This window comes from Centruroides sculpturatus, unplaced genomic scaffold (genome assembly GCF_000671375.1).
Source record: "Centruroides sculpturatus isolate CEXI.00-Female unplaced genomic scaffold, Cexi_2.0 scaffold320, whole genome shotgun sequence".
Lineage (NCBI taxonomy): Eukaryota > Metazoa > Arthropoda > Arachnida > Scorpiones > Buthidae > Centruroides > Centruroides sculpturatus.
The window spans coordinates 596,436-624,044 of NW_019384745.1; the positions used below are offsets into that span (position 1 = coordinate 596,436).

At 29.3% G+C, this 27,609-nt stretch overlaps 3 protein-coding genes across 4 annotated transcripts in view; 1 reads left to right on the forward strand and 2 right to left on the reverse strand.

Annotated features, from left to right (window-relative positions):
- Window positions 1-595: 595 nt before the first annotated feature.
- Window positions 596-3,269, reverse strand: LOC111628435. Its single transcript, XM_023372219.1, has 4 exons — window positions 3,129-3,269; window positions 2,060-2,121; window positions 1,002-1,205; window positions 596-850 (listed from the first exon to the last, which is right to left on the reverse strand). The coding sequence occupies exons 1-4, from the start codon at window positions 3,133-3,135 to the stop codon at window positions 659-661; spliced, it is 465 nt and encodes a 154-aa protein (XP_023227987.1). The 5' UTR covers window positions 3,136-3,269; the 3' UTR covers window positions 596-658.
- Window positions 3,270-4,287: 1,018 nt separating this feature from the next.
- Window positions 4,288-27,609, forward strand: part of LOC111628442 (protein MCM10 homolog) — a 69,639-nt gene continuing 46,317 nt past the window's right edge. The window contains exon 1 of the mRNA XM_023372233.1: window positions 4,288-4,534. The gene's annotated coding sequence lies outside the window, so the exon portion shown is untranslated. The remainder of the gene's footprint in view (window positions 4,535-27,609) is intronic.
- Window positions 9,355-22,527, reverse strand: LOC111628445. 2 transcript variants are annotated; one of them, XM_023372235.1, is made up of 6 exons: window positions 22,296-22,527; window positions 21,360-21,425; window positions 12,038-12,093; window positions 10,969-11,030; window positions 9,908-10,111; window positions 9,355-9,756 (listed from the first exon to the last, which is right to left on the reverse strand). In XM_023372235.1, the coding sequence occupies exons 3-6, from the start codon at window positions 12,042-12,044 to the stop codon at window positions 9,565-9,567; spliced, it is 465 nt and encodes a 154-aa protein (XP_023228003.1). In that variant the 5' UTR covers window positions 12,045-12,093; window positions 21,360-21,425; window positions 22,296-22,527; the 3' UTR covers window positions 9,355-9,564. The 2 variants fall into 2 exon arrangements, with proteins under 2 accessions (XP_023228003.1, XP_023228004.1); XM_023372236.1 differs by lacking the exons at window positions 21,360-21,425; window positions 22,296-22,527 and adding an exon at window positions 13,520-13,647.

A 27,609-nucleotide genomic window follows, 5' to 3' on the forward strand; every position in this document is an offset into this window, starting at 1 on the left:
CCAGCACGACTCTATTGTTAAAGGAAAAGTATGATGTACAGGGGCAAGCCTCTACTAATTTGAGGTAAAGAGCGTATACTGTATTTTAAATTAAATAAATTAAAAATATGATTAACGGGCAATTATTTGCTGTGACATCGTCACAATGCCTGGCTGCAATTTTAATAATTAAAATCTCTACTTAGAAATTTGTAGCCGAGTGGATAAAACCACTGAGCAAGAGTTCGAGTATCGCCAAGGGCTGGCCACGTGGAGTTTTCCGGGTTTTCTTCACGTTTTAACAGCTAAATAGGGACCAGTTTCCCCATAGAAAGTCCTCGGCAGACCGCCCACTGTACACAAACAAAACCTTAGAATTTTGTGTTAATTCCGAGTTGGAAATTTTTTTCGATTTAGGGTTAATAATTTGAATATATAATTTCATTGTAAATATATACATATAAATTTATTTTATAATTTTAATAAAGCACATTCGATGAAGTATTTTCTTACATAAATTGTTTCTTTATGGTACCAATCAGGTCATCAAATCGTCCAAAAGTAAAATACCCATTCTTTGTTTCGAAGGATTTCACTCATTGACAAATTGTTTTAATTCTGGACTCGATCGTGGACCCGAATTTGAGTCTTAGAAAAAATTGGAAAGACAGTTTTCATATCATCGAGGTCTGACACACGGGACACACAACTGTTTATCTCGAAAATAGTACTTGAGACATCCGTTACATTTCGATTTATGTTTATTTTTTCCGGAGAAAATGATCGACGTCTTGTTGGATGTCCGAGAGGATTTTTTAGAAAACAGTTCTTCGTTGATTCTGTATCTCCTCTCCATATCTGTACAGTTCACCTGTAAATAAAAATCTACATCTATTTACTTAAATAGGGGTAAATTAAAGCCGAGTATCCATAGAAATCCAAAAAATAGATTATTTTGACCCTGAGAATGATCCAAATCCTCTCCCTTATTTAATAAATAAAAAAAAATTCGATGCACTTACGTGATACCAATGATCGCAGACGAGTCGATCCTGATGAAAGAGTGTGTGATTGGGACAAAGATAGGCAAAATGGCGTCCTCCCATGCACATGTGATACACTTGGCATTGCGCTAGAGGATGAGGATCTCCGTAATAACCGGGTGATCGATGACCGCAAGTAAAGTTCGTATCAGGTATAGCGTTCAGTAAAGGATATTTTCCATCCTGTTGTGTGCAAAAATTAAAAAGAGTTATCTAGTACAAATTTACTTAATGTAGTGGTGTATTGTTTAATACATTTACAGTTTTAAATGATTTGCATATAAATATTTTACAGATTTTTGTTAATTGAATATATTATATGCCTATATACTTTATATAAAATATAAATTTAATTTTCTATAAATTCTATATGACGGCCAGTCTGGGCGACTAGAATATTTTTAAATATGCAAAATTAGTAACCGTGTAATGTACTGTACATTAAATATAGTTTGTATACTTTAAGTATATCTCTTCCTATGTAACAGTTTGTCTGTTGGAATTCAAGGCTCAAAGGTTTGCAATCATCCTCTGAGCAAAAAGCAATATAATTTATTAATGAGGAGAAAAATAAATTCTCCTTTATTTTAAATTTATATACACTACTACTGTTGCATATGTCAGGAGTTGCTTGAGCCATTGAGGAGGTAGGGATTTGATGAAGTTGGGTTGGGAGATGATATAAACAGTGGTCTTGGTATTTAAAATATACATTTATTGACCTGAGTATTTACAATAATGAAACTGCAAAACATAAAAAGTTTCCTTGGGCTTAAGTAGAGATGAGGTGACACAATATTTTTTCTAGGTATCAAGAATACTCATGCTTTATTTGGTGTGGACACTTAAAACGGTATAGGCCTTTACCTAACATATTTTGACTTTATGTATACTGTATATAGTTTTTTCGGGTGATTCTTATCAGAGAAATTATATAAATACCGTATTTCGATGATGTCATTTGTGGAATTAATACATTACTAGGATTCATAAAATACAAATTTTATGCATTAGAGAAAATTTGATATCGGTCTTACCTTGTCCAACTTAATTTGCGAGAATAAAAGAAATATAATGACACAGGCAAAGAGGAGATCATCTGAAAAATCGAAAATCCTTTTGTTAGATGATAGTCTATCAAATGTTTTGTTATTGCTTGAATAAAAAAGGAAGTTAGTTAAATAATTGCCAGGAAGTTAATTCAGTAATATGAAGGTTAAACGATAATGAAATTTTCGCTTTAACTAGTCCGGTTTACAGAAGTTATTCTATTCATGAAATGAATTAAAGATAGTAGACATAAAAAAAAAAATTAGTTTTAACATTGAAAGTATAATCGAAATTTTTAATTGAAATATCCTTTATCTTGATGTTTAAACCAAAAATATTCAATATAAAAAAATGTTTATTTTTTCATTGAATAAAATTTCTTCCATTAACTACACGCAATAATTCATTTCTAATGATTTAAGGAAAAACGATTAAAGAAAGAATCCTTAAAAGACTAGATGACGTAACTTACGAAATTATCAGTCAACGCGCCCAATAACACATTCCCATGCCACGTGGAGTTGTATAGGATGATATCTTTATTTTTTGTAACTGCCTTAGTTTTTACATGTCGGTTCGTCCTGATTATCCGTATTTGAAACTTCTTATTGTAATGGTGAACGCTTTTTCATTGATATTAAGTAACAATGTGTTAGTTAGAAAAATAGAATTTTCACGTGATTTGCATACAATTCCGCACGAAAAATTGAAAAAGAATAATTCTAGTCGGCATATAATTGCAATTTTTTTTTATATTTTTTATTTCTATGAAAGTTTAATCATAGACCCCTATTAGAATGGTCTTAGAAATTTGGTAATTTAAAATATTCTAGTTCGTGCTTTGTCTATGTTAATGCTGTATTCCTTAATGTTCATTCAGAAAATTGAGAACAGATCATCAAATTGTTTATAAAGAAACGCTAAATCTCTTATTCTTATTGATCAGATACTGTATTAAAAAGGATACTTATATTTTGCTTAATATGTTTCATAAAACAATAGTAAAAATATATTATGATGATTATATTAAATATATAAAGTAGAAGCCTTACTTACCGATCATTGTAGCCTTTGGATGGATCTTCTAGAAAACGTCAAGGATCCATTTTTACCTTTAAAACAAAACAATAATTTTAATGAATACAGATTTATATCCGATGAAATTTTTTTATTTCTCAAACACTCGAGAAATCCAGTAATCTTGAGAGAATCTCAGAAAAATCTTTAAGTTTATTACTTTTTTGTGAAAATTGAAAAATGTTTTAAATTGAGAAAATTATTTGATATAAGTTTANAGTTAATATGTATTATTCCCGATAAAAAATGAAATACAGTAAAAATTGACAACTGGTGTTATCCGGTGTTCACAGAGTAACAGTACACCGACAAGTAATGTTATTTAAACCATTCCTAACATTCCGTACAAGGGGGTGTGCTTTTAAACAATCTTTAACGCGTGGAGGCGCTCTCTGTTAGTTTATACCATTGGGGGTCTATCGACATGCCTTCTGAAATATTAATTATCTTTAGGGTGTTTTTTGATTTCTATGTGTTCTTTAAGTTTCCTTTTATATGGGTCTTTTTCTAAATGTAACACTTTTATATTGTTTTTATTTAGAAAAAGACACATATAAAAGGAAATTTAAAGAACACATTGAAATCAAAAAACACCCTAAAGATAACATAATTAATATTTCAGAAGGCATGTCAATAAGACTCCCAATGGTATAAACTAACAGAGCGCGCCTCCACGCATTAAAGATTGTTTAAAAGCACACCCCCTTGTACGGAATGTTAGGAATGGTTTAAATAACATTACTTGTCGGTATACTGTTACTCTGTGAACACCGGATAACACCAGTTGTCAATTTTTACTGTATTTCATTTTTTATCGGGAATAATACATATTAACTAAAAATGTAAGTATTTATAGATATTTTGAAATTAATAATCTATGTTATATATTTTTATATAAATGATGTGTTAAACAGTCATGTCCTTTACTTTTTTCATATTATAGAAAATAGTCATACAACTATGTAATAAAAATATTGTCACACAAGTCTATGCTGTACCATTATATAACATGCAAGTTTTTTTATGTTATTGTCACCCCTCGTTTTTGGTACGTCCCACTTACCAATGTGGTGAAACTCACTTGTTTTTTGTAATTTTAACAGCACTGGAGAGGGTTGGGAATACAAGCCAACTCGAAATGCATCTGAATTAAAGTGTTTTAAATAAACCGTAATGTTTTCTAACTAATTGCTGTTTGATCGTCTACCAAAATTATTGCTTTAATTGCAAAGACGCTACACACAGAATTTGAAGATACAGCAATCATATCTTCTACATATTAAAAGTATTTGAAAAAATAATTAGCAACAACAAAGGAGAGAATAATCTAAATGACTCAAAAGCCAGTTTAGGATATAGAAAACAGACAATTCTCAGAACATTAGGTAAGTTATATACGGAAAAATTGGTTAATTATTAGAATTTATAGAATCTTTAAATAATATGCCATGTGTATTGAAATTAATATACAGGATTAATGAAGTCATTTCCTGTATTTAAATGTTTGCTCCTATCCAACTAATTTATATGAAACAGTATCATTATAACAATAATCAATAAAGCATTTTATTATGTAAAACACCTCTCATAAAGATTACAGCACAAAATCTGAGAATCTAGACTTAACTACTGTTTGTAATATCATAGTTTCAGTAGTTTAGACATTGGGAAGTTTGTGCCGCACTCATTGTTAAATGTCATACAATAAAGTACTGTACATTAAGCTTATTGGAAGGATTGTGTTTTACAAAAATTGGATATGATGTACTGTACAGTACATGTATATAAATATATATGTATATTTGTGTCTGTGTGCATGAATGTATGCTTGTGAGAATGATTGCATGTTATAAACTCTTACAGTAAGCATATTGGATGCTAGTTTCTTGTCTACTTACAGACAGTAGGATGTTTGAATGTCTGAACCTCCTGTTGTCATTAGATACTGAATTTTTAGTATTGCTAAAGTAGTTAAGAGTAGATTATCTGAGTTCGATATACATTTGTGAAGTGTACGAGTAAGTTATTTATACTGACTGTATTATATTTGTCAATATACGATTCACCCAATCCTCATCTTCATCAATAATTAGTAGTTTTATATTATAAACTTATTTCTCTGTCCATTTTCACAGGGAAAAATAACATGGAGTTAAATAAGAGCTCTGAAGTATTCATCTCTCTACCATTTCAGGTTTTTATTTTATTTCGAAAAAATTAAAATTTTTTGGTCAAAGGTCAGTTATTCTCCTTATTTTGAGTTTTATTTTCATATAAATTAGTTAGATGGAAATAAAAAAAAAAAATTTTTCATGTGCACTTGGATACTAATTAATGTGATATCAAGTAAGCAACTTGATTTTAATGTTTTTTGGAGATTGATTATTTTATCTTCAGACAGTAGAGATATGATCAATGTTAATGATATTTTTTCCATACCACGGTTATTTTGTAAAAGTATATAGACTGCCAAAAAATATACATTTGTTTATGACCAACATTTGGTTAGTTTTCTATTATAAACTTTTCCTCTGCCTATCTCTGTGGGAAGTTACCTATATTAAAATATATAATAGATGTATGTTCTTACAGTATGATAAATCATTAAATTATCAGATATGACATTTTTAGTTTTCAAATTGTTCATGAAAAAGTCTATTGAGATAGTTGCTTATACTTTTCAATTGCTGGCCATAGAAAACCTGCAGTAGTAAAGATTTATTTTTAAAAAAGTCATGTTTGAATCGGGCTATCAAAATGTAGGCACAATTTTTTCAGAAATCCTTTATATAAGAGATGATCTATTAATAAATGTTCCTTGATCTAATTTCGACAGATTTCAACAAATGGAAGAGTTTTTCTTAAAAGAGGCAAAAATTTTAAATGATTTTCTGAAATTAACTTTATATCATTAAGCTATAAGATTAATGTAATAAACTTTGGCAACACTTTTACAAATCTTGGAATAGTCTGCATTCCACAGAGAGAAATGGATGTTTTATGCTGTTAAATATATTATTCATAAATCAATTCCATGTAAATTAACGTACATTGTTTAATAGTTACAAAATAATATAACATTATTTGTTTTAATATAATTTTTTAAGAATAAATATAAAATTTACATAGCACTTTCTTTTGTTTATAAATCTGTTGCTATTGGTATAAATTAAGAGTTTGAGAGAGATTTTGGAATAAAAAAATACATTTTACATATATTAAAAATAGTTAGAAATTACATATGTATAATTAAATTTTCTGCAGTTAAATGTTTATAGTTGTAAATTATTTTGAGCATATTTTTATAAATGTATTATATGTTTGTGTAAAATTATTATTTTCCACATACTATTTCTAAGGCTCAAATTTGAGGATAATGGAATTCATCTTTTTAAGTATTTTAATGGAAAAAGTAACATTTCAACAAATGTAGTAATCAGGAATGATTAGATTCTGTGGCAAATAGAATCACTCCTTATACTGTACTAGAATTAAGTTATTTCTGAAAGTATAATGATCCATATCACCATGATATATAATAAGTTTTCTGTTTTATATAATTATTTCAAGGAATATTTTATGTAAACGAGTTTTTGAAAAAGGAATAATTTTCCAATGTTAAGCCTGTTTCTTCGGCACACTTTATCTACAATACTACCTCATTTTTATGAAAACAGGAAGATTTGAAAAACATTGCAACATTACATCATTATTGGTTGCAAACAAACTCATATTAATGGAAATGGTTCGATGGTTGGACGGCCGAGCGGTCAAGGTGGCAGCCTACCGCTCTGGGCACCCGGAATCGAATCTGCACGGGTCCAAGGAAAATTCTTGGAGTTTCTTCGACCTGAAAACGACACTCCAAGAAAAATTCTTGGAGTTTCGTTTTCAGGTTGTGAGTGGTTCGCCCGGATATGTCATGCCTCGTTCTTCTATCTCGATCTATCACCCGGCCGCCCCATAATGGGTTTGCTAAAAGAGGCCCTCTTAGTGCCCAAAGGGTATAGAGTTAAAAAATAATAATAATAAACTGAATGGAACCATTTCCATCTTTGGATAATTTGAATAAAATACAGATGTAAACAATATTTTTAGAGGGAATTAGGAAATGAAACATGTAAGTTGGCATTATTCTTATAGAATTATACGGAAAGTTCGTTCAAATTCTAATTTTTGAAATTCTTATTCAGACATTTTGTTTATTATTTAAAGCACGAAGTGAGAGGTAAGCAGCTAAATAAACAATCCATGATAGTCTATTTTTTATGAACGTAATGGTTCGAACTATCGATTGATTATACTTTATAATTTGAATAAAGATGAAGATAAAAGTCATACAAATAATGTCATCATCAAAATTATTCATCATCAAGTCCAAGCAAAGAGAAGATGAAACCACACATACTGAACAATTAAAACAACAAATAATTTTTTAGATTTCGTAGAAAAGGGGGTTGAAAAACTTTTTCTGACAGTTTAGAATTCGGAATATTTGAAGGTTTTATTATTTACAATAATTCCTTTATGCTTGCCACTTAATTATTCAGGTGATTCTTATAGATATTAAGAGGGGTGATTCTCTAGACTTTAACCAACTTTTAAAAGGTAAGAGATACCAATCAGTAAATTTCGGAACTGTGACATTACTGAAAAGTTACGAAATAGTTTAGTAAAGTATGAGTAGACTGAGAATAATCTTCCAAATAAATATCGCGTCTGATGGGCTTCCGGATTGTTTTACTAACCTAATTTAAAGAATATTTTTCAACGAAACTAATTAGCTCTTCCTAAAACTTTAGTGCTGATGTCTAGACTTAACAGCTAAAAGGAAAGTTCTTCTCAGTGAAGATTTATCATGCAGCAAATATATTTCTTCTGTTTAGTTAATATTTATAAAATATTTTCTATTAGGGAGAGAATTGAGTTGTTTTAATAAAGCAAAATTGAAAGAATATTGAGTTAATATTATTATTTCAATAACGTTCAACTTTAATAATTAGTTTTAGCATTGAAATAATCTATAATTGGATTATAAGAAAAATCTGAATAATATCGAAATTAAATAATCATCCACGTATGATTTCTTGACATCGCATACTTTCTATGAGCAACATTGTACCAAGTTTTTGTACTACGCATGTCTTTCGGATATTTGCATATCTACTCGTATTTTATTTCAATAACAAATTAAAACTCTACGCTTTTACTCTCCTGGAATTAATCAACGTTAACTTTTTATTTCTCGCTTTCATTGTTAATTCTAAAATATTTTACTTCCTTATTTCATTTTATAAATTATATAAAAAATTAAGTAATGATCATACAAATATATCTGATAATGTAACGACAAGATATTGTGATCGATTCGATAAATTATTTACTATTTTGGATGACGTCCAGTAGAATCTAGGCCAGAATTTGAGATCCTGTTTTAAAAGTAGTCCCATGAAAATGAATTATCAGCTTATTTCTACGATGACAAAATTATTCATTCAAGATCGACTGTTTTTCCTTTCTGAATAAATTATTTTTGCCTTGCAATTTCAAAAAGGCGGAGACATAAATTTCCATACTGTCATCCGTCCGTCCGTCTTTCCTTAATCTCGAGAACGGAGTTAGATAGATGAAAGACGAGACCGGATATGGAAATCTTAGGGACAGGAGACCCCGATTAATTATATATGAACTTCTGACGTAAACTGGGAGTCACGTTATTTCAATTCAAATTTTTCTCTGAAAACAGTTAATCGATTACCAGCACGACTCTATTGTTAAAGGAAAAGTATGATGTACAGGGGCAAGCCTCTACTAATTTGAGGTAAAGAGCGTATACTGTATTTTAAATTAAATAAATTAAAAATATGATTAACGGGCAATTATTTGCTGTGACATCGTCACAATGCCTGGCTGCAATTTTAATAATTAAAATCTCTACTTAGAAATTTGTAGCCGAGTGGATAAAACCACTGAGCAAGAGTTCGAGTATCGCCAAGGGCTGGCCACGTGGAGTTTTCCGGGTTTTCTTCACGTTTTAACAGCTAAATAGGGACCAGTTTCCCCATAGAAAGTCCTCGGCAGACCGCCCACTGTACACAAACAAAACCTTAGAATTTTGTGTTAATTCCGAGTTGGAAATTTTTTTCGATTTAGGGTTAATAATTTGAATATATAATTTCATTGTAAATATATACATATAAATTTATTTTATAATTTTAATAAAGCACATTCGATGAAGTATTTTCTTACATAAATTGTTTCTTTATGGTACCAATCAGGTCATCAAATCGTCCAAAAGTAAAATACCCATTCTTTGTTTCGAGGGATTTCACCCATTGACAAATTGTTTTAATTCTGGACTCGATCGTGGACCCGAATTTGAGTCTTAGAAAAAATTGGAAAGACAGTTTTCATATCATCGAGGTCTGACACACGGGACACACAACTGTTTATCTCGAAAATAGTACTTGAGACATCCGTTACATTTCGATTTATGTTTATTTTTTCCGGAGAAAATGATCGACGTCTTGTTGGATGTCCGAGAGGATTTTTTAGAAAACAGTTCTTCGTTGATTCTGTATCTCCTCTCCATATCTGTACAGTTCACCTGTAAATAAAAATCTACATCTATTTACTTAAATAGGGGTAAATTAAAGCCGAGTATCCATAGAAATCCAAAAAATAGATTATTTTGACCCTGAGAATGATCCAAATCCTCTCCCTTATTTAATAAATAAAAAAAAATTCGATGCACTTACGTGATACCAATGATCGCAGACGAGTCGATCCTGATGAAAGAGTGTGTGATTGGGACAAAGATAGGCAAAATGGCGTCCTCCCATGCACATGTGATACACTTGGCATTGCGCTAGAGGATGAGGATCTCCGTAATAACCGGGTGATCGATGACCGCAAGTAAAGTTCGTATCAGGTATAGCGTTCAGTAAAGGATATTTTCCATCCTGTTGTGTGCAAAAGTTAAAAAGAGTTATCTAGTACAAATTTACTTAATGTAGTGGTGTATTGTTTAATACATTTACAGTTTTAAATGATTTGCATATAAATATTTTACAGATTTTTGTTAATTGAATATATTATATGCCTATATACTTTATATAAAATATAAATTTAATTTTCTATAAATTCTATATGACGGCCAGTCTGGGCGACTAGAATATTTTTAAATATGCAAAATTAGTAACCGTGTAATGTACTGTACATTAAATATAGTTTGTATACTTTAAGTATATCTCTTCCTATGTAACAGTTTGTCTGTTGGAATTCAAGGCTCAAAGGTTTGCAATCATCCTCTGAGCAAAAAGCAAGATTCGAATTTATTAATGAGGAGAAAAATAAATTCTCCTTTATTTTAAATTTATATACACTACTACTGCTGCATATGTCAGGAGTTGCTTGAGCCATTGAGGAGGTAGGGATTTGATGAAGTTGGGTTGGGAGATGATATAAACAGTGGTCTTGGTATTTAAAATATACATTTATTGACCTGAGTATTTACAATAATGAAACTGCAAAACATAAAAAGTTTCCTTGGGCTTAAGTAGAGATGAGGTGACACAATATTTTTTCTAGGTATCAAGAATACTCATGCTTTATTTGGTGTGGACACTTAAAACGGTATAGGCCTTTACCTAACATATTTTGACTTTATGTATACTGTATATAGTTTTTTCGGGTGATTCTTATCAGAGAAATTATATAAATACCGTATTTCGATGATGTCATTTGTGGAATTAATACATTACTAGGATTCATAAAATACAAATTTTATGCATTAGAGAAAATTTGATATCGGTCTTACCTTGTCCAACTTAATTTGCGAGAATAAAAGAAATATAATGACACAGGCAAAGAGGAGATCATCTGAAAAATCGAAAATCCTTTTGTTAGATGATAGTCTATCAAATGTTTTGTTATTGCTTGAATAAAAAAGGAAGTTAGTTAAATAATTGCCAGGAAGTTAATTCAGTAATATGAAGGTTAAACGATAATGAAATTTTCGCTTTAACTAGTCCGGTTTACAGAAGTTATTCTATTCATGAAATGAATTAAAGATAGTAGACATAAAAAAAAAAATTAGTTTTAACATTGAAAGTATAATCGAAATTTTTAATTGAAATATCCTTTATCTTGATGTTTAAACCAAAAATATTCAATATAAAAAAATGTTTATTTTTTCATTGAATAAAATTTCTTCCATTAACTACACGCAATAATTCATTTCTAATGATTTAAGGAAAAACGATTAAAGAAAGAATCCTTAAAAGACTAGATGACGTAACTTACGAAATTATCAGTCAACGCGCCCAATAACACATTCCCATGCCACGTGGAGTTGTATAGGATGATATCTTTATTTTTTGTAACTGCCTTAGTTTTTACATGTCGGTTCGTCCTGATTATCCGTATTTGAAACTTCTTATTGTAATGGTGAACGCTTTTTCATTGATATTAAGTAACAATGTGTTAGTTAGAAAAATAGAATTTTCACGTGATTTGCATACAATTCCGCACGAAAAATTGAAAAAGAATAATTCTAGTCGGCATATAATTGCAATTTTTTTTTATATTTTTTATTTCTATGAAAGTTTAATCATAGACCCCTATTAGAATGGTCTTAGAAATTTGGTAATTTAAAATATTCTAGTTCGTGCTTTGTCTATGTTAATGCTGTATTCCTTAATGTTCATTCAGAAAATTGAGAACAGATCATCAAATTGTTTATAAAGAAACGCTAAATCTCTTATTCTTATTGATCAGATACTGTATTAAAAAGGATACTTATATTTTGCTTAATATGTTTCATAAAACAATAGTAAAAATATATTATGATGATTATATTAAATATATAAAGTAGAAGCCTTACTTACCGATCATTGTAGCCTTTGGATGGATCTTCTAGAAAACGTCAAGGATCCATTTTTACCTTTAAAACAAAACAATAATTTTAATGAATACAGATTTATATCCGATGAAATTTTTTTATTTCTCAAACACTCGAGAAATCCAGTAATCTTGAGAGAATCTCAGAAAAATCTTTAAGTTTATTACTTTTTTGTGAAAATTGAAAAATGTTTTAAATTGAGAAAATTATTTGATATAAGTTTAATTTTTCGAATCCAGTTTTTCAATTAGTAACCCGCAACGGTAGTCAATTAATTCAGATTATAAGAATATAGGTTAGCCATGATCACGATAGAAAATAATTATGTGCACTGCTTTAGTATACTCTTTCTTGCAAACGAGAGAAAATGATGGTGAGGTGATCCATCTTGTGCAGTCATTGTCTCCCAATTAAAAGCCAATTGTCCTTGTTCCCAAGGAAGATAAACAATAAAATTATACTTTTTTCCCTGTTCAAAGATTAAATTAAAACTCAATATTTATAAATCAAATTGCTACAAAGTCAACAATAATGAAATATTCGAACATTTTCCGATGAAATTAAGTTGTTAAGGAAAAACTTACATTATTTTTGGATTTAGAGCAATAAAAAAGTATTATTTGTTTTTATAAAATAATGTAAATTTGTCTTTACTTATTTAGTTTTGCTCTTGTATGTAAATTGTCTTTCTCTAGTAGGCCTATAATTAAAATGAGTGTCATGGAAACAGACATCAATAATTTACTCAATTCTTTAACATAGGTAAATAAAGTAACAATATTTTAAAGAATTCTTTTAACCTTTAATTCATTAAATCATTTATCAAATGAACTTTTAAATCTCATTTACTCTTTTGCATTTTAAATATGAATTTGCATATTAAAATACAAAATATAAAAAAAATTGCTCGTACTGTATTTAGAAATAGGTTGTCGAGATTTTAAGTTTATTTAGAATAATTATAATTTAAAATATATTTTAAATTTGAATACTTTGAATTTTAATGATTTTAAAAGTTAATTAAATTGACACAAAATGATAATAAAAATATAAAAAATTATTTAATAAATATAAGAAATTAAATATTCAATTTTTAACATTATTTTAAAGGAAAAAATTTATTAATACGAGTGCATTTCCTAAAGATTCTTTAATACAGAAATAATGCCCAGAAGACAGAATAATGAATCATTCCTAGAATAATGAAAAGTTTCTCAATTTATTAATTTTATTATCAGCAAAATAATAGAATTTCATGTAATCTTCAGCACGAAAAATGTCCCTAATACAAATAGCCCATAATAAATCAAAGAAAAATTTACTTCAAAATCATATGTCCTGTAAGGGAAGCATAAACATGAAAAAAAAATGAAATTTACTTTACAAACAGGAATATTTTTTTTATTTTTATGAAAATTTTTGTTACGATTATAAAGTAATCAAGTTTCTTTTTACGCTATTTACTTACTCGAAATGAAACAATCGTGTTTAGAAACAACAGAACGATGTCAAATGTCAAAAGTACGTGTTCAGCAACAAACCTGAAGTTCACTTCAAAACCTGTCTGTTGATAGTTCAGTTCTAGTTTTATCGGTCTCTCACCATCAAGCAAAGTCGTGAACAAAAGATGAAAACAAAAAAATTATACACATATATTCTTTTGTTAAGAATAACTCTCGTTATGGGACATTAGGAGGTAATCACCCTGTAACCAAATTGTTAGATGGAGTTAAAATGGTCTTTAAAGCAAAAATGAAAAATGTCTTGCTTAATATATATATAATTTGAGATATAAATTTATATTTCTCATGGAGTTTTGAGTCCATAAAGTTGGAGATTTGAAGATTTATTTTAAAAAATCTTGTCTGGTTTAAAATAACTTCCTCGAATGTTGTGCACATTACCATAATAATTTATCACTCAATTACTCTAACATAATAATAATTTTTTGAAAAATTTTCCTTTTATTTATTAAGATTTAATTAATTTTTAAATGATGCTGCATGTCAATTATTGTTTTTATTTTTATAGCCTAAAGTTCTATTATTCAGCATCAATGCATGTTTTAAAAATATCAAAAATATAATTTGAGCATTATAAATCTAAGTCTAAGCTCGTTCGTGAATATTTATTAGTTTGCTGTAAAACTAATTTTAAAATTATTTTTAATGCTTCTTTTTATTGTAATGGATATATTGAGGCTCTCATTCTGTTTAACGCATTATATTAATGGAAATGAATCATGTTTATTTTTAAAATTTTATAATTTAATTTGAGATGAATAAATGGATCCAGACTCACGAATTACATATTAAAATATTAAATTCTTTTCGATATTGTATTAAATTCCAAATAAGTAATGTAAAATATAAGATTAATAAATTAAGCTTACTTTAACATTAAAAAAATATATAGATTACAAATTTTATACTATAAGCATGATAAGTTACATTTTAATATTGTAATATTAATTATAATATAATATATTAATTAATATTATATAAAATANGTCTTACTCTTATGGGCATTATAATTAATAATTTTAAATTTAACATTTACATATCTAAATAATTAAAATTAGTTTAAAAATATAATTTAAAATTGTAAGAATTTATAAAAATTTCTTTAATTTGTGTGTGACAATCATCGTGAGAGATGCACGAGAAAGTTTCCAGAATGTAAACAGGAAAATTATTGTTAATTTTCTAAGAAAGTATCCTTATTCACAATATTTCCTCTTAAATAAATTATGTAAATATTTATTTGGTCTGTAAATCCAAAGATAAGTAAGCATTAGACTTAAAATATCATTAAAGAAAGCAAAACAAATCATAATGTTTTACATTAAAGAGTTTTCTAAACTGTTATATGACGATAACTTTTAAACTTTAAAGTTTTAGATCAATTAAGCTTAGTACTACAAGATTTTCAAAAAGTAATTTGCATTCTACAAATAGGCATAAAATCATTATCAGATTATTCCTCTTTCTTCTACATAAGACTCTAAGTGGAGTAATGGCTTTTTACTCATGAGGCATTGTAGGATTTTTGTGGCATGTTAGAATGCTATTCTACAGATTCATGTTTAAGCATAATAAAATAGCCTCGTGGTTTGAACAAAATTTTGAAAAATGACATTGCATCAATCTATACTAATATTATAGAGGTAAAGTTTGTAAGTTTGGATGTAGGAGGTAATCTCCAAAACTACTCATCCAATTTCAAAAATTCTTTCACCAATATTTAGAATGGACCTTCAGGGTGGATATAGGTTGTATATTATTCCGTTAAACATATAAATTAAAATATATCATCTAGGTAAACGTTATATTTTTGGTGGCAGCGGGTAGCGAGGGCCAAGGCGCGTACGTATACGAGATAGGTAACCGCGCGGCGCAGTCGCGTGGTCGGCGAGATACGCAGTGCACGTGTCTGAACTTGTATAAGGTGTGTTTCAAATTTATACGGACACGAAAAAATTAAAGTGAAACACAAATTTGCTGCATTAAGTGACAAAATTTTTGTTAAGAATAATATGGATTTACATGTTTCTACACTGCAAAATAAGAATTTTAATCAAACATTAATATTTTGTCACTGAAAATAATATTTTTGAAAATCTTATACAAAACAACTGTTACATATTTATCCGGAGAGGCACTCATTTTATGATTTAAACAGAATATTGTTTAGTTTCAAGCATTGAAATATGCAAATTAGCTTACATATCTAATTGTAATACAAATTCTTTACGTTGTTCAACGTTCTAAAATGGGTAGAACAAAGAATTTATCTGATTATGAAAAAGGGCAGATTGATGCCTATAAATCACAAGGCAAGTCAATAAGAGAAATTGCAGCATATATAAATCGTCCAAAATCAACTGTTGGTGATTATTTATCAAAAAGACGTGGCAAGGATGTACCAAAATTCAAGACAGGTCCAAAACCCAAGCTTACTCCTCGAGATTGTAGACAAATCATCAAGGTTTGCTCCACAAAACAAACATCAGTAAGAAAAATAAAACAAGAATTAGACTTGCCTTGTAGCAGCACAACAGTGTGGAGAGTTTTAAATAAATCTCCAATGTTAAAATTCAGAAAAAAAGCTGTAATGCCACCACTTTCATTAAAGCACAAAAGTGACAGACTTGATTGGGCACAAAAACACATGACATGGTCCGAAGAATGGATTGAAGTTTTGTTCAGTGATGAAAAAAAATTCAACTTAGATGGTCCAGACGGTTGGAAGTATTATTGGCACGATTTAAGAACCGAAAAACAAATATTTTCGAAACGCCAAATGGGTGGTGGATCAATAATGGTGTGGGGTGCGTTTGGATTCAACGGAACCACAGATTTAGCATTTATAACTCAAAGAATGAATTCAAAGAAGTATCAAGGCATGCTTGAAGATCATTTATTGGAAGCTGGACCAAATTGGATCTTTCAACAAGACAATGCCCCTGTGCATGCCTCTAAATCAACAAAAATGTGGTTTAAACGTAAAAATATTAATCTGATGACATGGCCTGCTAGAAGCCCTGACCTGAATCCGATGGAAAATCTTTGGGGGATGATGGTTCGTACAGTTTATGCCAATGGAAAGCAGTTTTCCACAATTCATGATTTGAAGGCAGCAATTTCAGATGCTTGGGATAAACTTAAGATTGAATTCCTTCAGAATCTAATTGAAACAATGCCTAATCGAGTATTTAATGTAATTAAGTTAAATGGTGATTACATTGGCCATTAAATTGTAAGAAAACTTTGCAATTTGAAACCTGTCCGGATAAATATGTAAGTTTTTTTGTATAAGAGTTTTATAAACATTATTTTCAGTGACAAAATGTTAATGTTTGATTAAAATTCTTATTTTGCAATATGGAAACATGTAAATCCGTGTTATTTTTAATAAAACATTTGTCACTTAATGCAGCAAATTTGTGTTTCACTTTAATTTTTTCGTGTCCGTATAAATTTGAAACACACCTTATTATATAGATGTCGAAATTCCCCCCCACAAGGAGAGGGACAAAATTAAGGCTTACCGTGAACAACTCGGCTTCTATTATACTATTTTAGATGCGTTTTTTTTTTTTTTTTTTTTTTTGCGTTTTAATAGGGTACGCCAAGAGAATGTACACTAAGAAGGAATTTTTCGAAATTTATAATAGATATATTTTGAGCCAAAGCAACTTATCTAGACTCGGGTGCAGCTAGTTNGGGGGAGAGGGACAGGATTAAGGCTTACCTTGAAAAGCTTGGCTTCTATTATAAAATTTTAGATGCGGGTTTTTGTGTTTTTGATTGCGTTTTAATAGGGTACGCCAAGAGAATGTACAGTAAGAAGGGATTTTTCGAAATTCCCTCCCGCGGGGAGTGTTATACATTTATAGATACATTTTGAGCCACAGCAACGCGTGGCTCAAAATGTATATATAATGATACAGTGTCCACTCGATATAACGATTATGGTCTTTGCTATTCTTTACGTATACAATGAACGTAAAGAATAGTAAATCTTTTATCATATAGTAAATTTTAAATCATAGATTATATTGCATTCTACAAATAGGCATAAAATCATTAGCAGATTATTCCTCTTTCTTCTACATAAGGCTCTAAGTGGAGTAATGGCTTTTTACTCATGAGGCATTGTAGGATTTTTGTTGCATGTTAGAATGCTATTCTACAGATTCATGTTTAAGCATAATAAAATAGCCTCGTGGTTTGAACAAAATTTTGAAAAATGACATTGCATCAATCTATACTAATATTATAGAGGTAAAGTTTGTAAGTTTGGATGTAGGAGGTAATCTCCAAAACTACTCATCCAATTTCAAAAATTCTTTCACCAATATTTAGAATGGACCTTCAGGGTGGATATAGGTTGTATATTATTCCGTTAAACATATAAATTAAAATATATCATCTAGGTAAACGTTATATTTTTGGTGGCAGCGGGTAGCGAGGGCCAAGGCGCGTACGTATACGAGATAGGTAACCGCGCGGCGCAGTCGCGTGGTCGGCGAGATACGCAGTGCACGTGTCTGAACTTGTATAAGGTGTGTTTCAAATTTATACGGACACGAAAAAATTAAAGTGAAACACAAATTTGCTGCATTAAGTGACAAAATTTTTGTTAAGAATAATATGGATTTACATGTTTCTACACTGCAAAATAAGAATTTTAATCAAACATTAATATTTTGTCACTGAAAATAATATTTTTGAAAATCTTATACAAAACAACTGTTACATATTTATCCGGAGAGGCACTCATTTTATGATTTAAACAGAATATTGTTTAGTTTCAAGCATTGAAATATGCAAATTAGCTTACATATCTAATTGTAATACAAATTCTTTACGTTGTTCAACGTTCTAAAATGGNTTTTTGTTGCATGTTTTCATGAATAAAAGTAAGTCGATATACTTTAAATACGGGTTTTTCAACTTTGTTAATGCTTTTATTTAGTTTATTTTCTTTTTATCTTTAGAATTTATGACCCATAACTTATCAAAAGTTGTTAAAAGTTTCCATAAGTTGTCACTTCTATTCATATCTGACATATAAATTTGTTGTTGGGTGCAAAAATTTCTGGTATTCAATTTAAGCATGAGGAAATAATTGTCAGCAACTATATAAAACAAATTAATAAAGAATTTCAAAAGTAAAATAAATATCTCTGAATTAATTTTGCACTGTATTTTGCTATTATTATGGCTTTAATTAATTAATTTTATGCTATTTAAGCTGGACAAATATTAATTAGTGTTTGATCATTTGACTTAAATTAAAGGCAATAAAATAATTAATTTATAGCCTTAAAACTGCCTGAAATAATTGTCTAAACTCTAAAAATCTTATTTTCAAATTATTAATAGAATTTAATTAAAATCATATCTGTTAATCTGGATTTTTTTGGCAATTAAGTACATTAACTAATGAAATTGTTATAAGATTATTTGAATACAAAGCAATATTTAAATACAGTATAAATATTAGAGATTTGAAATCCTGGTTTGCCTTATTTTTCTACTTTATGTATATATTAATTATATATACTGTACATGTATTCTTTATATTTTTGGGAATTTTTCTAAGAAAAAATTAAATCTATCTGTTTGTTAAAAATTAGGTCATTTCTGACTTCAATAAAGCAAATTTAAGCACATTGTAAGTTACTATTCATTCATAGGCAAAATCATTTGACAGGTAATGAATTAAAGGAATGCGTTTTTTATATATTAACCTAACCTTTTCATTCTTGTTGTTCGTCTATTAATTTAAATATATTATCATCAAGGTCGGCTCGGACGTCGGTGTTTTGGGCCTCAGACCGCGGTCCCGCGCTTAAGAAAATTTGATTTAAAAAAAAAAATCAATTTTTGCAAATGTTTTAGGGGCCCCGCTAATAATTTTCTTCCTTGGCTTCTGCAAAAGCAAAAGCTCCAGACGGAAAGGAGCCGGTCTAATCCCATGCTTGATACAAGCTTTCGATGGTCTTGATTCCAGACCAGTAGATTAATTATTAAAATTAGCAGGCATTAAACATAAGAAAATATAACGTGATTCACTGTAATCCAGAAAGACGACAATTATCTGTAGTTGGATCTGAAGAACACCAAACAGTAAATAGATCAAATTAGACTATAAACATAGAAAACAAATAAGTAAGTAAGTAATACATACACTAATAAAGATTTATTTCTTTTTATTTCTAGAAAAACTTTGCATATTTTTTCAAAGCTGAATTCTACAGTTAACTATATTCGAGTCTTTATCAATTTCGTGGATAGTTTATTGAAATTTTGAAGTTATAAAGTACCATAAGTTATTTATACAGTATATATTAATGGGGAAGAAGCATAAGATGGCGTCAAATTAATTTAATCGTGTGCATTATTATGATAAAGCGAACGCGATCTCTGCAGTTCAAATACTAAAGTTCGAATGATGAAAGCTGATTTAATTTAAATTATTTGACATATGCTATTAATTTTCATATAAATAAAATTTATAAGAGAAAGAAAAGGCAATAATTTTTGCGGGCCAAGAATCAAGGGCATCGCCAGGACACAAAACGGGTACGATTTACAATAATTAACCAACCGATTCACTAAAGCCTTATTCCTTAAACGGGTTTGTTTCTACTTATGAATTTTCTATCGCTTCATTTTCATGGAGACATCCAACTACCCTCAAAAAATCGTGGTCTTTCAAAAAGTATAAAGATTAATTTAAAGGAGAACTAACGGACCTTCACGTATCGCGTGGATAGCAGTTATTTCAGTGTAACGACTTTTTAAATAAAATTTATTCTTAAAAAGTACTTTATAAAATTGCTTTTTAAAAAAGGCAAAGAAGGAAAAAATGTATAATGTTAATCTTAGGAGGAGTATTACTTCTCTTGCCCTTTCTATTGGCACCCTTGTCACCATTCGTAATATTGAGATACTTGAAATACTTTAATGCAATATATGATCGATATTTTAAAAATTAATAAATATTTTATAATTTAGAAATATTTAGCACGTTAATTTGAGATTTCTAACATTTTGGGTGTAAAGTACAGGTTTGCATCGTATTTGATGTATGAAACACTTACATATGTGTTTTTCTAAAGGTAAAACTGTTCAGCAAACTAAATTACTTTCAAATAATAAATTATATATAATTAGTAATTTGTATCGCCGGATAAAAGGTTTTTTCCTTTATCCGGGGAATATAAATGATAACTAATGTAATCAAAAAACAAACTTAAATAATTATAAAAGCAAGCAAAAATGTTATGAATTTGTATGAAAAATTCAAGAAATTTGTCTAAAAAAAATTAATGGTGATGAACTAAATAAAATATTACAATTACAAAATAAATTTATTAATTGTAATTACAGTATTTATATATTATTAATAATTTAAATATTCATTTTCGATTTTAATAATAATAACAATTATTAAAAGTATTTAAATAAAATATTTTAATTTTTTAAGTAAAAACAAATAACAGAAAAATTAAATTAAATTTTGTAAATATTGTATTCCATTTTTATTTAATGAACGAATTAAATATTTTTTTTAAAAAGTTAATAAAAAATAATATTAAAATTAGCAGCTGTTTATGAAGCCAAATACCTTAAATATATTCGCCATCTACTCCTCATACAATTTAATTTAATACAAAAATCTTCGTATAATAAAGTTCAAAAGGTCAGAAGAAGATAGTATATATCAAAGGTAGTAAAACAAACGATATGGTTTCTTTAAAACAGGAGCTTGTTAACGATTATGAGGATGCTTACCTGATCACGCAATGTCATCAAGGTTGCATTTGACAGTCGATTCTCTCTAACCTGTTTCTTTACTTCCTGAAAGAAGAATATGCAGTGTTAAAAATAATTATATAAATATTTTAATCCAGCACTATTTTTATACAAAATATTCCAATTTGTCTAGACTAAACGCGCGATAATCTTCTTGAAGCACTTGCTCGCTTGCTGCTGCTATTTTGGAGAGTTGGTGAATGTAATCACTTTCCTTTGCCATAATCACTCAGGAGGAACATCGAAAATGATCTAAAATTGAATAAATATAAAATTATTCACCGTATCTTTATGGTATCTAAGAAGATTTGGCCATAAATTTCACGGTTTCAAGGTTGTTATCGTAGCGTATGACAGGTGATGTGCAAATATCTTTGTTGATACAAGGACGTAAAGAATGTAATTGGAGGAGAAAAGGTGAGTGATATGCTCGAATTTCTGTTTTATTTTTTGGATATTATTATTTATTGGTGTTTCATATGTATAAAAGAACTAAACCTATATTTTTCTACACGTTCTACACATGTAAAAATCTTGAATAATTTAGTAAAATAATCACTCAAAACAGGAAAGTACGACTCCATTAATCGTTCGATCGTAACAAGAAACGGACCCAAATATACAAGTCCATGGTGTTTTTTTTAATCAGAAACCATCCTGATTCACCATCAGCTGATTCTTTAGCCTTATAAACTTAAAATTAAAAAAAATTTTGCATAATTATTTTATAAATCTTAACAAACAATTAAGAAAATTTAAATAAAGAAACCTCATTTTTACATATAAAAACAATGGCAAGATTATTACTAAAATATGATTCTACAAGGGAAGAAATATGATTAAAATGGATGAAACTTATCTCAAACAAAACTAGAATTTCTTTTTATGGAAGATATAAACTGAATAATTTCCTACCTTTATATACAAAGAATCCTGTCAGAAAAGTTGTCCCCGTCCTTCAAACTAGATTAAGTTAATTGGGAAGAAGTAAAGAAACAAAATCTCAAATTGTGAAGCTACAGTAACGTGTTACACGAAAGCAAATATCCTTCTAGTAAGTAGCATCGATGAACATCCTTCCAAAAAAATCACGTTCTCCCTTCTGACGTCACTTGATCCAGATTTAGACCAGGAGTAGGAGGAGTTTAGAATCAAGTATGAATGAATAAATATGGTGATGATATGTGGTTTTTCTATATGTGATTATAGGGGATGAAACGTGTTATCTATTATACTAATTTTTTTTGAAGAATAGAAAACATCAAAATAGAGTTTTTTAATTTAAAAAACAGCTTTGAGGCTCTGAAAATTCATTAAAAGGATTATTTGTTGATACTTGTCCTTGATTTTATGAATAGATTAACCTGTGTGTTATAACATTAAACTTTTGTTAAGTTAAATTGAATTTACCTCTTAATTTATATTCCTTTTCATGTTTACATTCATTCTCTTCATAAAATAATAAGTTAAAAATATTAAAAAATGATAATTAAATATAACTTTTTTCATTAATACCTTTTAATTGAATGATTTTATGAAGAGTTTTTAAAAATATATTTGATCATCATCATCAGCATCATCATCATGAAACCTGTTTCACTCTTCCAGTCATGCCAGTATTTATATATTTATTAGATAATAAATATTATTTAAAATATTTAGTTTTATATCATAAAATTTTGAGAAATGGCCAAGTTTATAATGGAAATGTATGAAATTTTATATAATAAATTCTTATTTTATCAAATTTAAAATACCATTTTTGTTGATGAATATTATTTAATAAATATATTTATAACTGAAAAATTATGAAACAGAAATTATAATGATGATGAGATGGTTAAATATATAAATAATTCTTTAAAAAACATTTTTTAAATATTATTCACGTATTTTTTACTAGGAAATGTAAAAACTTGTGAAGGAGAAATGAGAAAAAAAATCATGTAGAGAATCATTAAATTAATCAGCTTAAAATAAATTTTAAAAAGTAAAAATTATTAATAATTACTTTAAAATACTTTTTAATTAAATTATTTAATAATCAATTTTAAACAGACTTTTTAAAATAAAAAATTACAACTTTAAAGTACAAATGAAATTCTTAAAATATTATTAAATTATTATTTTAAAAGATTTTTAAATTAATTTGTAAGGAAAAAAAACTTTAAAATTTTAATGAATAAAAATTTTGTAATATAAAATTTTAATTTTACAAAATTATTTTAAGAAATGGATCATATTATATATCAAAATTATTTTATAAAATAATTATGAAGTGGATCAATAGAATGAAGATCCTGACATTAGATTAATAAAATGAAGATGAAAATCGATAGTGGATCGATAGGATGAAGATGAAGATCGCTAGTGAATTAATAGAATAAAGATGAAGATCAATAATGGATTGATAGGATGAAGATGCTTATGAATTGGATCAATAGGGTGACATTTATAAATGTCAGCCTATTGATTCACTTCATAAGCATTTTCAAACAGAATTTTTAAAATTTATTTGTAAAAATATGAAAAATTTTTAAATTAAACAACGAATTTATCATCAAATTTGAACGAATAAAAAAAGCACCCATCTATTATTTGATCGTAACATGCAGAAAAAAAAACAGGTCAGGTCGTGATAGATTCTCCGTAATCTTCACCTGTGAAATGGATCAAGGACTCATCACATGTACTCGAGGATGTGGATCTACAGCTGTGGCATCCTATACTCAGGGTGAGGTTCCTTACATCTCGTTCCTAAGACGGAAAGAATCTCGAAAACATTATAAAATAATAAACGTGACACGGACATGGAAAACTTTCAAGGTTGAATTTATTTATTCGAGTGTTTATACAACTTTCGCGTGATTTGAAAGTATGAAAATTATCATCAGCATCATCATTTTTTCTTTTTTTATATATAAAATTTTACTGATTTGATATATTATTGGCTGCCAAATTGTTAATTGAGATCAATTAGAATAATTATAAATGTATAAATTAAATTTTTGTGCTTTATAATTAAAATTTGTTCGTTTAAATTGAATATTTAAAATTAAAGCCGTCTTAATTCGAAAATTTCGGAGTACTTTCATGTTTTCACATTCCAGTTGTTATATTTAACAGAGGGTAAGCACGGCGATCGGTCAAAAAATTACCCCCATCCCCCAAGATTTTTAAATTTTTGGACTCGAGACCTTGAAAGGTCGAGAAATGTGAATAAAAATGTTTTTTTTTTTTTTATATATTTTTGGATGTGTACGTGTGTTTCTGTTACGCGGGACGCGATTTTTTTCTTCCCTACACACACTTTGAAGCTTAATACCTACTGAATCTTTAGTCAAAAATTTCTGAAATTTTGCAGGATGGTTTGTGCATTAGGGAGAAATGTTTCTAGTAATTTTTAGGAAAATCGGATTATCGGTTCGGGAAATATGCCCCCCCCATTAATATCTTCGGAACCAATCTGAAGACAAAGATAATGGTTATAATGATTAGGGATGAAAGCAACTAAAGAATGCCGGAAAGTCCAACAACAACGTTGCCAGCTTTTTATTTAAATAATTGCTTGAGAATAAAGTGAAAAATTTACAGTTATAGATAAGATCGTTGTCTAGTTATTTTACTGGATTTTACGAATGTTTCCCACGTTAAGCGTTTCTAAAATGTTTACATTTACGGAAAATTATGATTATTAACCAAACCAGATTTGATCTTGTTAAAATTCATGTAATTATTTATTATATTTCTTAATATAATATTATTCTTGATCACTTTTTAATGTTTTATGACTGTTTTATAGTATTAAGTTTTAAGATGATCCGCAAAATGGATAAAACCAGTAAAAAAAAAACACTAAATATTGGTATTTGGTCGTGGATTTGCGCCTCACCAACAAGATGGCTGCGTGGGATATTCACATGAAATACTTAAATAGGCGACCAATTTCCCTTAGAAAGTCCACCCAGGTGGCATCCCCTTGGCAGATTTCCCAATAGAAAGTCCTTCTCCCCTCTTGGTACAGTACATCTCCCATGTGTCCAGTTGCCAAATCCCATCAATCAGTTTAAGATAAGTTCCAATTGTTATGATGAAAACAAATTGCAGTGATTCTTTAGAATATAATTTTCCAGCCTGTCATATTTTGAAATATGAATGGTGCAACTACTTTAAGTTTAAAACAATGTATAAGCCGCATTGATTTTAGAGTGGGAGTTGCGGCACCTGTCCTGATTATGCGATTCGTGATTCGAATTGGCCTACATTCTACTCAAACTCATTGTTTATATATACCTGATTATACCTCACATTACTGGATAAATATCAATAATCGGGTATTTAAATATCTGTATTCGCAGTTGCATTCCTTGCATAGCTGCAGTAATAACATCTAAAAATTACATAATACAAGCTAGCAAATTTATTAAAATATATCTTTGAAAAACGAACAGAAAATACTCAGGTACTGAGCGCTCGAGAGGGGGAATGGAGATTTTTCCCCGGGCCTCAAAAATACTTAGAAGCTGGTAATGATTCCTACTCCTATAATACTGTGTATTTTTTTTAATAATAAAGAAACGTTTATGTACTTCATTTGTTTAACCAACAAAAGGCAAAAGGGGTCCCATAAAAACTCTCGAAGGCCTGTTCAGGTATAGGTATTCCAGTATCAAAAGATTTCTGATTTGCAAATGGTCAAATTATCTAAGTATGTAACGAAGAAAAAATAAGATATTTAATAAGGAATGTAAAGGATATAAGAGATGTTATATAGGCACTGAGACAGAGCCGTAACTAGCCATTCCTGTGCCCTGTGCAAGAATTTGCATTTAGACCCCTTAATTTATTTGGTTTTGGGAAAATAATAAATCAAATACATTACAATAGATTTTTAATAAGATTTATTTTAACTTTTTTTAAGAAATCCCTTTTCTATACTTTTTGGTTTGTTTTAAGAATATGATCAATTCAGGTAACCCCCGTATAATACGGCACTTCTATAGCACGGATTCACTCTGACACGGTTCGAGAAATAGGTAAAACCCTCGTACAACATGAAATGTAATAAAGTTTATTAGTAGTTGCCAGAAAGTTCTATAAAGTAGAGAAAAATCTGTAAATTTAAAACTATAAACATAAATTTAAAATTTCTCAAAAAAATTAATTAAAAAATATCAAAAGTCGCTACTTTTGGCTGATTTGTCTGAGGTCTCCGCTACCTCACTACGTCTCTCTAAAAGTCGCCACAGTTGGGAACACTGGTGAGCAGGGAAACTACATCTAGGGTCTAAGTAAAACGAAATGTAATCGCCAAACCACGCTGTAGAAAGGCGGAAAAATTTTAAATTTAAAAATATAATTTCTTGTGAACAGCAGTTTGGGCCCCCTTCCAAGTGGGCCCTGTGCGGGTGCACCTGTTGCACCTGCCTAGTTACGGCTCTGCACTGAGAGGTTAGTTATAAAAAAAGCAGCCTTGAAGATTTTGTTTACTTGTATTAGTAAAAATAACATTCTTATTTTATGGGAGTAGAGACCACTACGAGCCCTTAAGACCCTCTAATGGCACGGGAATTTTTCTCCAGATACTCTGCTCTATCGACGACCCTGATCACTAATCCACGGAGCGGCCGAGGAGGACGTGAGGACATGGTCTGACATTGGTGGATTAGTCCATCTATGAAAATTTCTGAGAATTAGATCCGAAGCGGATGGAACCTCGATTATCCGGTCGCCATATGCTGGATGGCCTAGTTCAGGCATAGCCAACATACGGCCCGCGGGCCAGATCCGGCTCGTCTAATGAATTTATGTGGCCCTCGTTTAATCTTTCAATATTAGCTACTCAAGTACGAATATCTCGATAAAAAATCTGATGCTTGAAAAAAAGAAAAGGTCAACAACTCACTGTGCGTTTTGAGTTAACGCTCCATTACACATCTCTTAAGTACAGCGTAAAATGTTGATAAGCACGATAATGTGAAAAATGTATCTGTAATCTCTATGTACAATTTAGTTTCTACAGGGTGACACCACAATGAGATCTCGCGCCACCTCAAAATCTTCCTAGGGCAGCCTCTGGTTCGGCCCGTGAAAAAAGTTTTCTTCCAATTAGGCCCAGGGGCAAAAACTCTTGGCCACCCCTGGCCTAGTTTCAAGGACGTCCGGATGATCAAAGTGATTCAAACCCACTCGCCTGATCGAAACCGTAAAGTAAGGATCTCTTAATACG

Coding starts and splice junctions, on each gene's coding strand:
- LOC111628445 (XM_023372235.1), bottom strand. Junction 10,112..10,968: donor CGCAAATTAAGTTGGACAAG/GTAAGACCGATA, acceptor TGCACACAACAG/GATGGAAAATATCCTTTACT. Junction 9,757..9,907: donor TCTGCGATCATTGGTATCAC/GTAAGTGCATCG, acceptor TTTTATTTACAG/GTGAACTGTACAGATATGGA.
- LOC111628435 (XM_023372219.1), bottom strand. Junction 1,206..2,059: donor CGCAAATTAAGTTGGACAAG/GTAAGACCGATA, acceptor TGCACACAACAG/GATGGAAAATATCCTTTACT. Junction 851..1,001: donor TCTGCGATCATTGGTATCAC/GTAAGTGCATCG, acceptor TTTTATTTACAG/GTGAACTGTACAGATATGGA.